The sequence below is a fragment of the Brienomyrus brachyistius genome, chromosome 22 (assembly GCF_023856365.1).
Source record: "Brienomyrus brachyistius isolate T26 chromosome 22, BBRACH_0.4, whole genome shotgun sequence".
NCBI lineage: Eukaryota > Metazoa > Chordata > Actinopteri > Osteoglossiformes > Mormyridae > Brienomyrus > Brienomyrus brachyistius.
In genome coordinates this window covers 15,640,941-15,654,691 of record NC_064554.1, presented here as the reverse complement: position 1 = coordinate 15,654,691, position 13,751 = coordinate 15,640,941, and the positions used below count along the sequence as shown (strand labels likewise).

Genomic DNA, 13,751 nt, shown 5'->3' with positions numbered 1-13,751 from the left:
TGTCAGCAGGTTATTAGATTACAACCCTCAGCCGGACAACTTATCAAGTGCCAACAAAGTGCTGGGCTTCTCGTGGTCACGACCAAGGCTCACCTCCTGCGGATTCCACGTCTGAGTCCGACACGTGTGTTATGGAGAAGCGAGAGACGCTGAATCGGGAGAATGGGGCAACCGGCTTCACCTCCGTGACCACGGGAGAGGGGGTGCAGGCCGCAGGCTCCTCCGCGGCTGGCATTACAGCATCTTGGTCGGACATTAATGGGAAGTCATCATCCCACTCGAATCCTCCGCCTGCGTGAACATGCTTTACACTAAGAAGCATTCAAGTAAGAATTGCATTGCACTCTGTACACTGTACCTTGTACAAATCACAATAAAACTTCGAATCCTTGAATCCTTAAATGGAATATCAAAAATGAGACACGATCCCAGTCTGAAGATGTTCTTAAGTAGGTTAAATAAGGCCAGAAAAATACAAGAGCAAGTTGTTTCCAATACATATCTTTCCATACGTGTATTCCTATATATTCGTACATATTGAGCAATTAATCATATTGAATTTAGAATATAGAGCGTTACGTCTTGTCATATTATACTCTTAAGGTCTTTAGCATTTTATTTTAACTCTAGATATTGTGTACGACATTTTGAAGTTGCAACTAATTTGCATTTGTATTGATGTTTTATGCTACCATCAGTGAGCATAACTTATCCCCTGGCTGTCAAAATTCAAAGAGGCAACGCAACAGACACGTATATTTAGATAATGAAATTGTGTCCGCATGGCAAGCTTACTCTCTTCTGAAACATTCCCATCCGAAGAGTCATCTGAGACGCTGGCTTTCGCTGCTGGCTCACCCACATCAGAGTTTGGTTGTCCGCCGGATTCTTCCCCCGAGGGGAAGATGGGTTCCACTAGGTCACCAGTGGGACTCTCCTTGGAAAAAGAATTGAGTTCAGTGACACAGTGAGATTAAGTGCAAAGGAGGGCTGCAGATCTCACTATCCAGGGCTGTAGGACATTACTATAAACACTTCACCGGTTAGACTGACCCTGCTTATTATGAGACTTCTGTGTCTATTTCTTTGAAACAGTAATTTTGCGCGATCTATCCATAACTTCCGGAACACCTTAATGCTGCATAGGCAAGGATTTTAGCTGACAAACCTGGTCGAACAAGTAGACGGTGACGTCGTCAAAGAAGGATACCGCCTTCTTCTTCCGGTCCAGCTCATCGCAAAAGGACTCGGTAAGCAGGGAGGGCATCTTGAGGAGGCTGCGGAGGTGCCGGGTGTTGCTGCGGTCGCTCACCACGATGGGCACGGCTGGCAGCTCCTCATCGCTCTCCTCACTCTGCTCCTGAATGTTGTAACAGCCAAGCTCCTCGTCCGACTCCTCACTGTCGTCTGTCTCCTCCTCGTCTGCATCTTCCCCCGTCCGCTATTGGCACAAGAGGGACTGTGTCCTCTACCATTTCAGAAAGACCCACTTGATCTGTGTGATTTTTCAATGTTTTGGAAGAGGTTCCCCAAGAGGCATTTTCATCTACTTCCACCTCCTCCTCAGGCCCAGTACAATCCTGCACTAGTTCATCCTTGTCACCCTCAAGCTCTCTCAGGACTTCCTTAGGAATATCTTCAGAGGTGGAGTTTGATGACAAGGGCCCAGGGGAGTCCTCCGTGCCTTTCTTCACCTGGTCACCTGAAGCAGAATATTCCTGCTGGGCAGAAGACACCGTTGATACCGTGGATGAGGATGAAGTGCATTCTGAGGACTGATCCTCTCCAGAATGCTCAGAATCCAGTCCCAAACCCTCATCCTGAGAAGATTCTTTGGTCAGGCAGCCCCCCATTTCAGGGGGTGAGGGAGAGAGCGTAGAAAGGACAGGAACTGAGGAAGCACTGGATTCTGGCTTATTATCAAACTCTATAATGTCCCTGCCTTTATCTAAACCTTCAAAATAATGCTTGCCCCCTTCTTTAATATGAGGACTGAACTGCTCTGTTCCTGTGTACCTGGAAAGGTCCTCCTTCTCAGCTTCCTGGCCAGCAAGGTCATTATCTCCAAGCTTTTCTGGAAAGTCACCTTCGTCTTCCCGTGACCATCTCTCATTTTCAGTGTCATAGTCCGAGAAGTAGGCAGAATCCCTGTATGGGTTCTTCTCACTCAAGCCAGTCAGCTCCACTTTGGTGTTATTGGATGCGGAAAGGGAAACCACGGCATCTACACCTTTGTCCAAATCCACCTGAAGAACCATCTCTGCCTCAACTATTCCCAAAACTGGACTCCCAATTAGCCGAGGCTCAGAAGTGTCCTTCAAGATGAATTCTGGTGACTCATTGTTCTCTGTGTCATACCCACTATCTAGCGCTTTGGATTGAGAGGAAGGGCAGAAGGATGTTGGACTGAATGTCTCGCAGGGGCCTGTGACAGAGGGCAAGTCAACTGAATCTACAGAGTCTGGGGTTTCTGTGGTTTTCTGGTCGTGCTTAATCGTTACATTGATATCAGCTGTCACCTCGACCGAATCCACTATGTCCGTGAAAATCCCAGATGTGACATCAGTGATGTCATCGTCATCATCGCTGCAGTTGTCAATGTCTACCATGCTGATACTGAAGTAACTGGCCTCCAACCCACTGTCTGCAGTCTGACTGCTCTCCGATGCTGGCTCCTGTGCTACGTCAGTAGGGAAGCACGGGGCCTTCTCACAGAGGGTGGACGGGCTGGCCTGAACAACATTAACACTCTTCGCATTTACGCCTTGCTCAATTGTTTCATCAGCTGTGTTTAATTCCAAGACATTTGACCTTGATTCTTCATTCCCTGGCTCTGAGTCCCCCTGACTGTCCAATGGTTCTGTTAGAGACAAAACACTACCTCCCGTTGAAGGAGATGGAATCTCCTTATTTTCCTCCCAAGGCATCTCAATGTCTTCCTGATTTAAATGACTGTTAAAGTTGTAGTTTCTGCCAGTTGGGCTAATCAGTGCATCAATAAATGGAGGACTTTCTGCCATCTGCCGGAGATTAACAAGTGACTCTGATCTTGCGTTTCCTTCATTGCACAAAGGGCTATAAGGTCTGCATTCTTCCAAGACTTGAGTGTTGACCTCATTGAGAGAGATGCCACCACAGTTTTCAGCTGCAATTTCTGAATGAGGAAGGGGTATGGGTAGGTTGATTGCTGGATGTTGAATGTCTTTAACCCCCGATATCTCGGGCCACGAGCTTCCCATATCTGGAAAGGTTGTAGTGTAGTGAATGTCCACGCATGTCTCTTGGACTCCTCTAACACAAGGCCCACACTCAAAGTTCAAATGGTTGTTGTTGGAAGAGCAGTTTGAGCTCCATTTGCTGGCTCATCCCCAGAACTGCTTTCAAGCTCCTCTACAAGCAGGTTTCCTTCTGTCTCTATGTCAATGTCGATAGTACATGGTCCAGATGTTGCCTTCTGTAGGGAGCCCATCATTGTGTTGTAAACATCAATAGCTGTACTTTTACTTTCAATAGGCCCCTGTCTGCCTTCCAAGTATGGATCACAATACCCCAGTTTGGGGCTACAAAGTGGTGGGGAAATTGTGAATGGGCTCCCTATCTCGTTCACCCCCTGGGACAGGCTGCGCATTCCCCACCTATTCTGGTGGGTGTCCATAGGGGAATCCTCTAGAAGCTGGCTCTCCATCCCTCCAGGTGAATGTTGGTGGTATTCTTCCTCGCCATCTTTGTAGGAGAACCGCTGTCCAGAATTCCAGTGATCCCCAGACACCCGCCTCAACAGAGGCTCCATGGTAGGAGAGACAGTCAGGCTGGTGTCAGAGTCATAGGAATCAGTTTTGTGAGTGCCTGCCGACCAGTAGGAATTCGCCTGGACTTCACCAGGACAGTTGCCAGAGTCACCACTGCCTGGCACACCACTACTTCCCTCAAAGCCTGGACTACAGTCACTTGTGGAATAGTCCAGATTAATGTTGCACTCAACGGGTTCTTCAATGCGTATGTAGTACTCGCTACTCACTGATGGACTGTGGGCACTCAGAACTGGCACCACCCCAGGGGTATTCAGCTCCTTGGCCTTGTAGAACGAAGGGGACACCCCAAGGGCATTCCTATCACCACCAGAGCTGTCCGTTGCACCTCTGGTTGGATAATAGATGTCCTGATAAAGGGGATTGCTTTGACCCAGCCGTCCACTGGTCGAGGAAGCACAGTAGGGCTGCTCGTGACGCATCTGCTCCCACTTGTACTCAAAGTTGAGCCCGTGGCTGGTTTCCGTCACCGTCAGAATGTCATCCCCTGATTCGTCAGGGAAGCTTTCACCCACAGAGAAGTTCTCCAGCAAGGGGAAGGAGGATGACGCGGAGGAGGCCAGTTCCACAGCTACCTCAGCACCACCGTGACCTGCACCAGGCCTCATGGAACTCCATCGCGCCTCAAACTCCTCTTCCCCTTCACTGGAGCCCTTGGCGCACAGGTAGCCCAGCAGTAGGTGTACTTCTTCAGCAGTGGGTCTCTGGTCAGGCTGCAGCCAGCAGAACTGCATCACCTCATACCTGATCCCAAATCAGACATGGGGTGGAGAGCAAATTAATTTTTAATTCTTAGTAACAGCTCACATGGTTTTCAGAATGACCTTAATGTGAATTGGCCATTGAGGATCTACCAAGTAATCATGGGGAATTGTGATGCATTAGGTCAATTGAAAGGGTGAAGGCGAATGAGTAGAATGCATCAGCAGAATGCTCTTAATATGAGAGAAAGGTTATTCCATCACTTGATTTGAATAGAATGACTTAGTTGTCCAGACCTACTGTGGAATCAGTAGAGCTGAATGACTTGCCCTTTTTTGTTGCAGTGAACAACAGTGTACCTCAAGACTAATCATATAGCCCTTCACTGGACCAGCAGGTATCCGTGAATACTGGCATTAATTACTTTTTTTTCCGTGTATGTCTGCCACTTCAGCTCTGGACATCTGATTTGCCTACGGGCCATGGGACCAGGATTTCGGACAGGTCACTCACCAGCGTTCAGAAAGAGGAATCTTAAGCAGGGGCTTCGGCAGTCTCAACTGCTGCTCCTTCACAGCGTAGGTGAGCACCTGCCTGTCTGAGTAATGCCTGTACGGCTGGTTCCCCAGCTCGAAGAGCTCCCAGATTGTCACCCCCAGAGACCTGCAAAGTCCAGAGAGACGCAAGTTAGTCACAAACATGCAACCCTACTGTAAGATTTACTGGTCAACTGAAGATGCCACCAGCTCTACTACATCATGTTGTCATGCAGTGATTCACTCCTATTCATCTACCCTTCTCTAAGAAATAAAGTCATAGCTAATCTTCCTTCAACAAAAAAGGATCCACTCTGTGGATCCTCTCCTCTAAGCAAGGTGTGAATATGGCGTGACTATAACAGGCAGCACACAATTCCCTTGGCTCTCCTCCCCTGTCTTTACCAGACATTGCTGGACTTGGTCTGGTCCACCGTCAACAGGTTGCCATGGACCTCATCGATAATCTCTGGGGCAATCCAACGTAGGGGGACCCACAGCTGATCCGTTGTCACGAAGTAGTCATCCTTAAAGTTGTCATCAGAGATGTTCAAGGTTACCCAATGGTGACACCTTGATCCTATATTGACCCTACAGCAATGGGCCCATCCCAAATGGTGTATTTCAACCATTAATGCCACCATAAGGGATTAAATATATTATTGTTCATCAGTGTTACATTTTTCAATAATTCAACATTTCAGATTAAAGAATGAAGTTCCTTTTGTGCAGTTGTTCTCTATTTGTTGTATCAACTAAATAAAAACAGGGCCCGCATTATCTGTTTCTCATACCACACATAAGGAATAAAATCCCGCAAATGTGATTTGTCTGTCTGATCACACTTACTTTGTACTTTTCATGGGAGAGGCCGTAGTCCCCGATCTTCACTGTCATATCTGCAGTCAGCAGACAGTTCCTCAAGGCTAAGTCACTGCAGGACGATATCAGATTTTGGGGGCAGAGGGGAGTAGAGGTAGTGACAGAGACTAATGACACCAGAGACACTGGAAAAGGAGGGCTGCCTGACTCTCTTCCACAATCCCACGCATAGCTGAGGCCATGTGAGAGAGCAACCAATCAGCCTGGTCCCTCATATGCAAACTTTAGCAGTAAAGCTAAAAAAAGCTAGAAAAATGGAATTGATTAGAGCCAGACACCTAGGACCGCACTGCAAAGCAATGCCCATCTTCTTCACCCACCTCTCTCAAGCTACGTATTAATGCAGCTGAAAACCAAAGAGGAGAAATCCAGCGGACGCATCCAAGGCAATGATGGTGGTGTTCAACCCCAGCAACAAAATCACTGATGCTGGAGTTTTCCAGACCTACTCAGGCAGCACCAGGATATTGTTACAGGGACCGACCAATTGGTAGCGAGACCCGGGGCTTTCTGAGAACAATGCAGCTCACGTATGGGTGCCTGGAGCGAATTCAGAGCAGTTTGGGCATGGAGAAACCCTACAAGGGTCCTAAGAATTAATTGTGCTTTGTGCAGTGACTTTTGATGGCAATGACTATGCCAGAAATTAGTGGAACAGAAATGTAACAATACAGAAGACTGGAATGGTTGACCTACCTGTGAATGTAGTTGTATTTGTGGAGATGCAGGAGACCAGAGGCGATCTCGCATGCAATTCGCTGGAGAATCAAGGGGTCAGGGGTCATGGAGTCAGTCGCCCGGCAGCTACGCAGGTAGCCCTTCATGTCCCCCTACGATGAGCAGGAAAACGGGTGACACTCTAGTTAGCATAGCTAGCGTAACTACCAGACCACTGGAAGTGGGGAGGGATGGGGTGGATCTGCCAGAGGAAAGTCCCGCTTCCTCAGATGCATCCTGAAACTCTGCACTCACCAGCGGGCAGAACTCCATGACCAGAAGGTACGGAGTGACCTCGGAACATTGTGCCAAGCACTGCAGAAGGGCAGGGTGCTGGAGGGCTCTGAGGAGTAGAGGAGTAACATGTAGACCAACCGGCCAACTTCATACATATGAGCTCTACCTTGCTTTGTGTCACTCTGCCTCCTGTTTTTAAGGCTGTGACCTTAATTGATTTTCCACAGTTTTTATGAATTATGTCTGTGTATTAATTTACATTTATCTGTTTAGTTGGCACATAATTTTCAAGGTGACTTGTGACTTTGACAATTATACAGCAGCATAAATCAAATCTGCAACCTTCCACCTAAGTCCATGACTTTAACTATCACGCTAAACTCGCATCTCATTATATTTGCATTACATAGTAGCCAAACCATTGTGATGATGGATGGGGACAAGAGAAGGTGAAGTGCAGACCGATAGGGCTGGACCTCCTCCAAGAACTTCATCTGCTCCTGGATGCTGGCACTGGCCTTCAACTCCTTAACCACCACTTGGGTGGTACTGTGGCCCGCGTTGACCTCCCCCAGCAGAACCTGAAGCCGACGTGGAACCACAGGAAATAGAAAAAGGGAGAATGCTGAGATTATCACTATGTTGCCTGAATGTACCACAAATCCAGCACTAGCCCAGCATGCCTCACCTTGCCAAACCAGCCATGGCCAATCTCCTTGAGGTACAGCAGGCTATGGCGCCCCAGGTCCGATGACTTCAGCAGCTGAACTGGATACGGGTCAACAAAGTAGGGGCTGCTTAGACGAAGCACTGAAGCCCAGAGATCCACCATGCCAACCAAAGACCTCCAGTCATAAACACATGCTTGAAAATGCTACTTAAGGTAAACCTACGACCCTACGAGAGATGATCCATCAGCACTGATAGCACTTCATGTAGCGAACAGTAATGTATTGAGGGTTTAGACAACGGAGTGGATGCAAATGTGTTACTAAACAGATGAGAGTCCTGACTGCTTCAAGTCTCCAAGATATTTCTAGGCTCATCACAGAAACCCAAATGGCACTATATGGAATTCACACAGGAGAGAATCATTGTACAAAATACACTGAGAAGCACACATATACAGTAGTCGTAGTCTAGTTGTGTGTCATGTATGTTGTTAAAACCGTAACTTTTTCATATTTCTAAGACATAGAAATAAACAGAATGCTAGTGTTGCAGAAGCTTACCAAGTAAAACCTACAACCTGACATGAAAATTAAATTACGTCAAGATATCTTCTAGATTTATCTAATGAAAGAGTTGATAGGAACATTGGTAACACTTTACTTAAAGCACTCATGTATAATGCCTTATAGATACCTTCATAATGCCTTTTGATGCATTCATACAGTATCATAAACACAGTTATAACTATTTATAAACAGGCATAGCACATCATAGCCAATTTTATTACACATTATGAATGCTCTGTGAAGTTTACATCTATAATGCACCTCCATAATGCATTATAATGGCTTATACCGACCCTTATTATGCATTATGAAGGTATATATAGTGCATTATAGGTGAGACCTTCATGGAGCATTCATCCAGCATCGACCTGGTGTCACTCTCTGTTTGCTGAAGCTAAACCACCACACCGCAGACAAGTTTTCTCCTAGTTTCAGGCCAACCAGAGAAGCCCCCACCAACAGTGTCAGTGAAACACAGGATCAAGTAAATCTCTTCAAGTTTCTAAACGTTTTCAGGGTTCAGCTCTCTGTTTGTTAAAATCACAGCCCCACCCTAAATGTCCAGATGTGCTTCCTCTCTCGGCAATCGGTGGATGCACAGTACAGTGACTCTGGGACGGACCTCGCCTGGGTCCCCCAGTGTGCATGCGAATGTAACACAGCACCGCTCTCTCTAGACAAGGGTAATATCACAATAAGCGCCTATTGTCATCCCAAGCATGGAGGAAATTAGCATTTTCCGTGGGAAAGACGGACAGACGGAGCTCTGTGAGCACCAATAGTGCCTGTGTCATTTGCCCACCCTCCCCCAGTCGCTATGAAGCACCCTGCCCCCCCACACCCAACCCCCCGGGGACTCACAGTCCCATCCCTGTTCTGTCTCTTCGAGCCTCACCTCCCCACCATGCTCCAGGGCTCTGCAATCACGCGGGCGTGCTCCGCAAGAATCGCACCCTTTGTCCACCCCCCAGCGCTGTCCGGTACCAGGACACTGGCACACAGAGCGGGCTTATTCTCTGGATCACTGCTGTTCCAGGCGGTGGTTGTCATGGTGATGACACCCCCCACCCACCCACTAAAAGGGACATAGTGGTGTCTCTTTTTATTTCCCTCCCTCATCCTACTTGTGGCATTCCAACATGGGGGTCAGGCACCGGACGGACCCCGTCCTCGAACATAAAACCAACGGCGTAGGCCAGTGAAAACAAGGCTACAGCCTCGACTGCACATACATCACACACAGCCAGCGCCACTGAGACCTACTGACAGCTGCTACTGTGTCTGTGTGTGTCTGTGTGTGCGTGTTTATAATTGTTACATTGTGGGGACCAGATTTTTCCAGTCAATTTTATAGAAATCTGTGAAGCCATTCAAAAAACTAAAATAGCCAAAAGTCTTGTATTTTGTTTGGTTACTTATGGTTAAGGTGAGGGCTGGGTGGGGGTTAAGGTCGTCATAGTTGGAATTAGGGTTATGCCCATAGAAAGGAATGGAGAGTCCTCACAAAGATCTGAATAAGTGGACTGTGTGTGTATGTGTGTGTTTCTGTGTGTCTGTCTGTCTGTGTGTGTGTGTGTGTGTGTGTGTGTTTGTATGTGTCTGTGTGTGTGTCTGTCTGTGTGTTTGACAGACAGAGAGGGAGCAGATACTCTATCACTGTGTGTCTATATGTAAAGGAACATAAGACAAGCAAGCAGTTAAAGCATAAATACACAGACAAGTGTTACAAGGGAGCGTTCCGATGTGAGTCACCACCTCCCAGGTCAGTCAGCTCATTTCCTTATCATGGCTTTCAGACAAAGAGAAAGTGCAGGAATCGCTTTCAGAGCGTGGAAGCAAAATAACTGAAATGCTATTCTGCACCGCATTGGACGTAAAACCAACCAGATGTGGAAATCTCTCATCTGCACAGCTGCATCGGGGCGGATCGCGATGATCGCCCTCTGCGGGAAGGTCTAAGACCTTGGGGATGAGTGGGAGGAAGCAGGAGTCGGCCGCTGATGAGCCCCCCCATTCCACGAAAATAAATACCACAGCCCCACCCCTTTCCTTCTTAGCCCACAACACCTGCACCACTCATACAGCCTTAGCTATAGAATTTACCAGAGATTGGCTAGCTGAGGGACTTCCCCTCCACCAATCATTGCTTCTCTCCTCAAACAGAAATTTACATCAGCCCCGACTTCCATGCGCCCCCACCCTGCACCCACCATCGGCATTCAGTGAGTCATCGCTACCAAGAGACGATGCTGCTTTCGCAGCCACTCTCATGCTAGCTTCCTGCGCTTACAGTATTCCCAAGCTAGCGCATTCCAGTTACCCTGCCACGATCTGTCCCATCCTGCAGTTTCTATTATATGCAGTAGCACCCTACACAATACAGTGATCCGTCGACTTGTGTCCTGTCGAGTAACGTCCAATCGAGATGTCAGAAGCAGACGTAGCAGACGTTAGGGGAGATATTCTACCATGCGTGCAGCATGCAGCTAGAAGCAAAACAAACTGGTTGCATTGCTGCAATAGACGTTGAGTTAAACGTCTGTGATATTGCATCTTATGTTGTGCATAATATTTGACCTCTCCCCAATAATGATCGAGATACTTCCAGAATGACTTACGTCATCATTTCAGGAACGTAACCCGCATGTAAGTCAATGGGTACCTAAATGTTCTCCCCTAGTTACGTCGCATCCTCTAGTATTTTGTACCTGTGATTCCCAGTAGATAGCAATGCTTTCTTTTTCATCTAGTCATTTCATGTCTTTACATTCCAGGGATATGTAGTCCTCTCTCGTCTCAAATACTCTACTGCGCTTCTTTATCGTCTCAAGATGGCACTGCTACCATTAGCATCCACTTCTCCTCTTCTTCTGCAACCTCTCATTAGTCGCAATTCACACATCACATTCATTTTTAGACATCTAGCTGCCCGTTTCACAGGTGTCACAAGACAAGCCGATGGACTGAGAGGACATGGTTTCTCCGGTGATGCTGGTGTAGGAGTAATGTTGGAGACTCTTACCTGATCTGCTCGGCTGCTTGGACACAGGGACTGACACCTCGGTCAGAGGCAGGACGTAAACCTCGGGGTCCGTCTGTGACGCGGGGGAGCCGATGGCTGAGAGGTCCGTCTGGTATTCCTCACCCTCTGTGTTGTCAAACTCCTTGCGGTGAGGGGGGTGGGGGCAGGGTGATGGAAGGAGGGAGGTGGGGGAAGAAGTGCAGAGACAAAAGAGACACAGTTACGATGTCGACGAGCACACCAGAGCCAAGATATACCAGGCCAATCATTGGTCAGAGGTATCCGGGCAAGATGGAGCACTGCTGTGCTCAGGGACGCACAGGCGTGACCTCCTGACTCTTGCAACTTCTGAAGATGTAGACCCTCTGTTTACAACTGATTTTCTCCCGTCCAGAAATAACAAAAAGAACGAGATACCATGCTGGAAATATTCAGAATCAAATATTCTTCTGAATACATCCATTACAGTCATAATGGAAAACTGCAACCTCCTCGACCTTCACCCCCCGCACCCCTTTCCCCTCCATCCTGTCCCTGGTGGGGCGCCTTGAATAAAAGAGCTTCACACAGTCCTAGTGTGGTTTCTAGTCCCGCTTATTGCTCTGTGTCGCAAATGCATTTCCCACCAAGCTACACACATCGGTTGCATTTATTGTGGATCTTCTCAGCTACTCTATGCCATCAAAGTAGATCAACTCAATGATCTGCTCTAGAAACATATTAGTTTGGTGAATGAAATGTTCACATCGAGACAGAAAAAAACCCTGCAAAGCAGAGTTTCATTGAAATCCACCCTTTCCCCTCTCTCTGTTCGGCAAGTAGAGAACTAGTGCAATTTCCATCCGCTTCTCCCTGCCACATGCCTATCAATCATATGCTAAGTACGCAGGAACTGGCTGCTCCTCTGCCGACAAGATGTCAAACAATAAACCCGAAAATCAATAAATAAATGAGTCTATCCATCAGCATGATTTGCCGCAGAAAGCACATGCCGCTTCACAGAGGATCCCGTAGGTATCCCAGTCAGCCAAACAGGAAAGCGGAGTTCATGCTCAAAACTCTCAACCAGACAACTGCTGTTAAAGAAAGAAAGTACAGTTACATGGAGCCGGATCCAGAAACTGCTTAACTAACAGAAACACCATCGCCTTAAAAAAACGGCTGACGTCCATGTAGGACCCATTGACAGTACATAAGCTCACGGTACTTCGAGGTTAGATTTACAGAATTTCACAGCTAATGAACTTATTCCCTTAGCAAGACCAGCCTGTTACTTACCATTTGTCTATGCCGACCACATTTTATTCCTTGTGGACTCCTTTATGTTCCATATTGACCTCAAACACTGCTCCATTACAAGGGTTTCTGAGACTGAGAGTCACCTGGCTATTGAGCCGCAACCCCCAAGCTACAACCCTTGGGTTTCAAGATGCTACCTGGTGCCGTCTTCCACTCCCGTACCCCTGTGCGAGATCAGGAGAAACCCCCTACCCTCACCTGGCATCAACGTTGGCTCTTCGGAGGGGCCCTGCGGGGCCCGACCCCCAGCACCTTCCTCGCTTCCCCAAGTCCAGCGTACACATCCTACCCTCCCTGAGTCCCGCCGAAGGGGGGGGGGGGTGTCGCAAGGCCAGCTTTTATAGCCACGGAATGCCGAAGCGGACCCACCAACCGTGAAGCCTGCTGCCAGCCGATGACCCCCCCTTGCCCCCCTCAACCCCACCTCCCAGATAGAAGGCCATTGTCTCACCCCTGGGTGGGGGAATGTTCTGGAGCATTCGAGATGCTCCCCCATTAGAACTCGGCACTGCCAGAAGCAGTGTGCCAAAGAGCGAGACGGACAGTCCGCTAGACAGTGCAAGAGATGCAGAGAAAGAGGCAGAGATGGAAAGACAGAGAGAGAGAAAGATTTGATGTCCCAGCACAAGAGCACGAATCCTGGAGCTTTTTTGAACGCGGGTATGAGGAGAAAAGCCAAGAGAGAACCCTCACAACAAACAGGAAACATTACACCACTCCGAAAGAAACCAGAGATGAGGATATTAACATTCTGCGCTGATGATATCACTCTCTCTCTCTCTCACACACACACACACACACACTCCCTCTTTTGCTCTCTGGGGCTGGACAACACGTGAGCATGTGTGGAGTTCTCACACACACACATACACGCACACACACACACTCAGACACATCTGCACACACTCAAAGAAAACCCTACCCCACTCCCTGCCTGAGACCCAGCAGAAGGACGACCTTCTAAGCCTTGTCTAGTACATGGAAACTCCCAGTGCTGCTACAGTGGGTGGCATCACTGTTCAGCAGGGTTGCCCAATTCCAGTCCTGCTGGGCCAGAATCCAGCACAGTCTGCAGATTTCCCTGTTCAAACACACCCACTAAACTTGGGCAGATTAAGACGTGTTTGAGCAGGGAAATTTGCAAACGGTGTTGAATTCTGACCCTGAAGGACGAGAAATGGGCAACCCTGCTATGGACTAATTTAAGCGAGATGACCATCACCACCCAGACTCAACCCATCTCATCCTGGCTTCACCATGCATGTCGTTCTGTCAGAGAAATACATCGATAAGTAGCTAGTATGACCAG

The 13,751-nt window shown here is 48.0% G+C and overlaps 1 protein-coding gene across 1 annotated transcript in view; it reads right to left on the bottom strand.

Annotated features, from left to right (window-relative positions):
- The window catches only part of LOC125718208 (serine/threonine-protein kinase LMTK1-like), a 30,808-nt gene that overhangs the window by 2,303 nt on the left and 14,754 nt on the right, over positions 1-13,751 (bottom strand). The window contains 13 exon segments of the mRNA XM_048991870.1: positions 94-291; positions 796-937; positions 1,169-1,435; positions 1,437-3,361; positions 3,364-4,553; positions 5,025-5,174; positions 5,453-5,574; positions 5,897-5,981; positions 6,626-6,759; positions 6,902-6,989; positions 7,346-7,464; positions 7,572-7,651; positions 11,144-11,285. Of these exon segments, the coding sequence (XP_048847827.1) occupies positions 94-291; positions 796-937; positions 1,169-1,435; positions 1,437-3,361; positions 3,364-4,553; positions 5,025-5,174; positions 5,453-5,574; positions 5,897-5,981; positions 6,626-6,759; positions 6,902-6,989; positions 7,346-7,464; positions 7,572-7,651; positions 11,144-11,285 (4,642 nt within the window).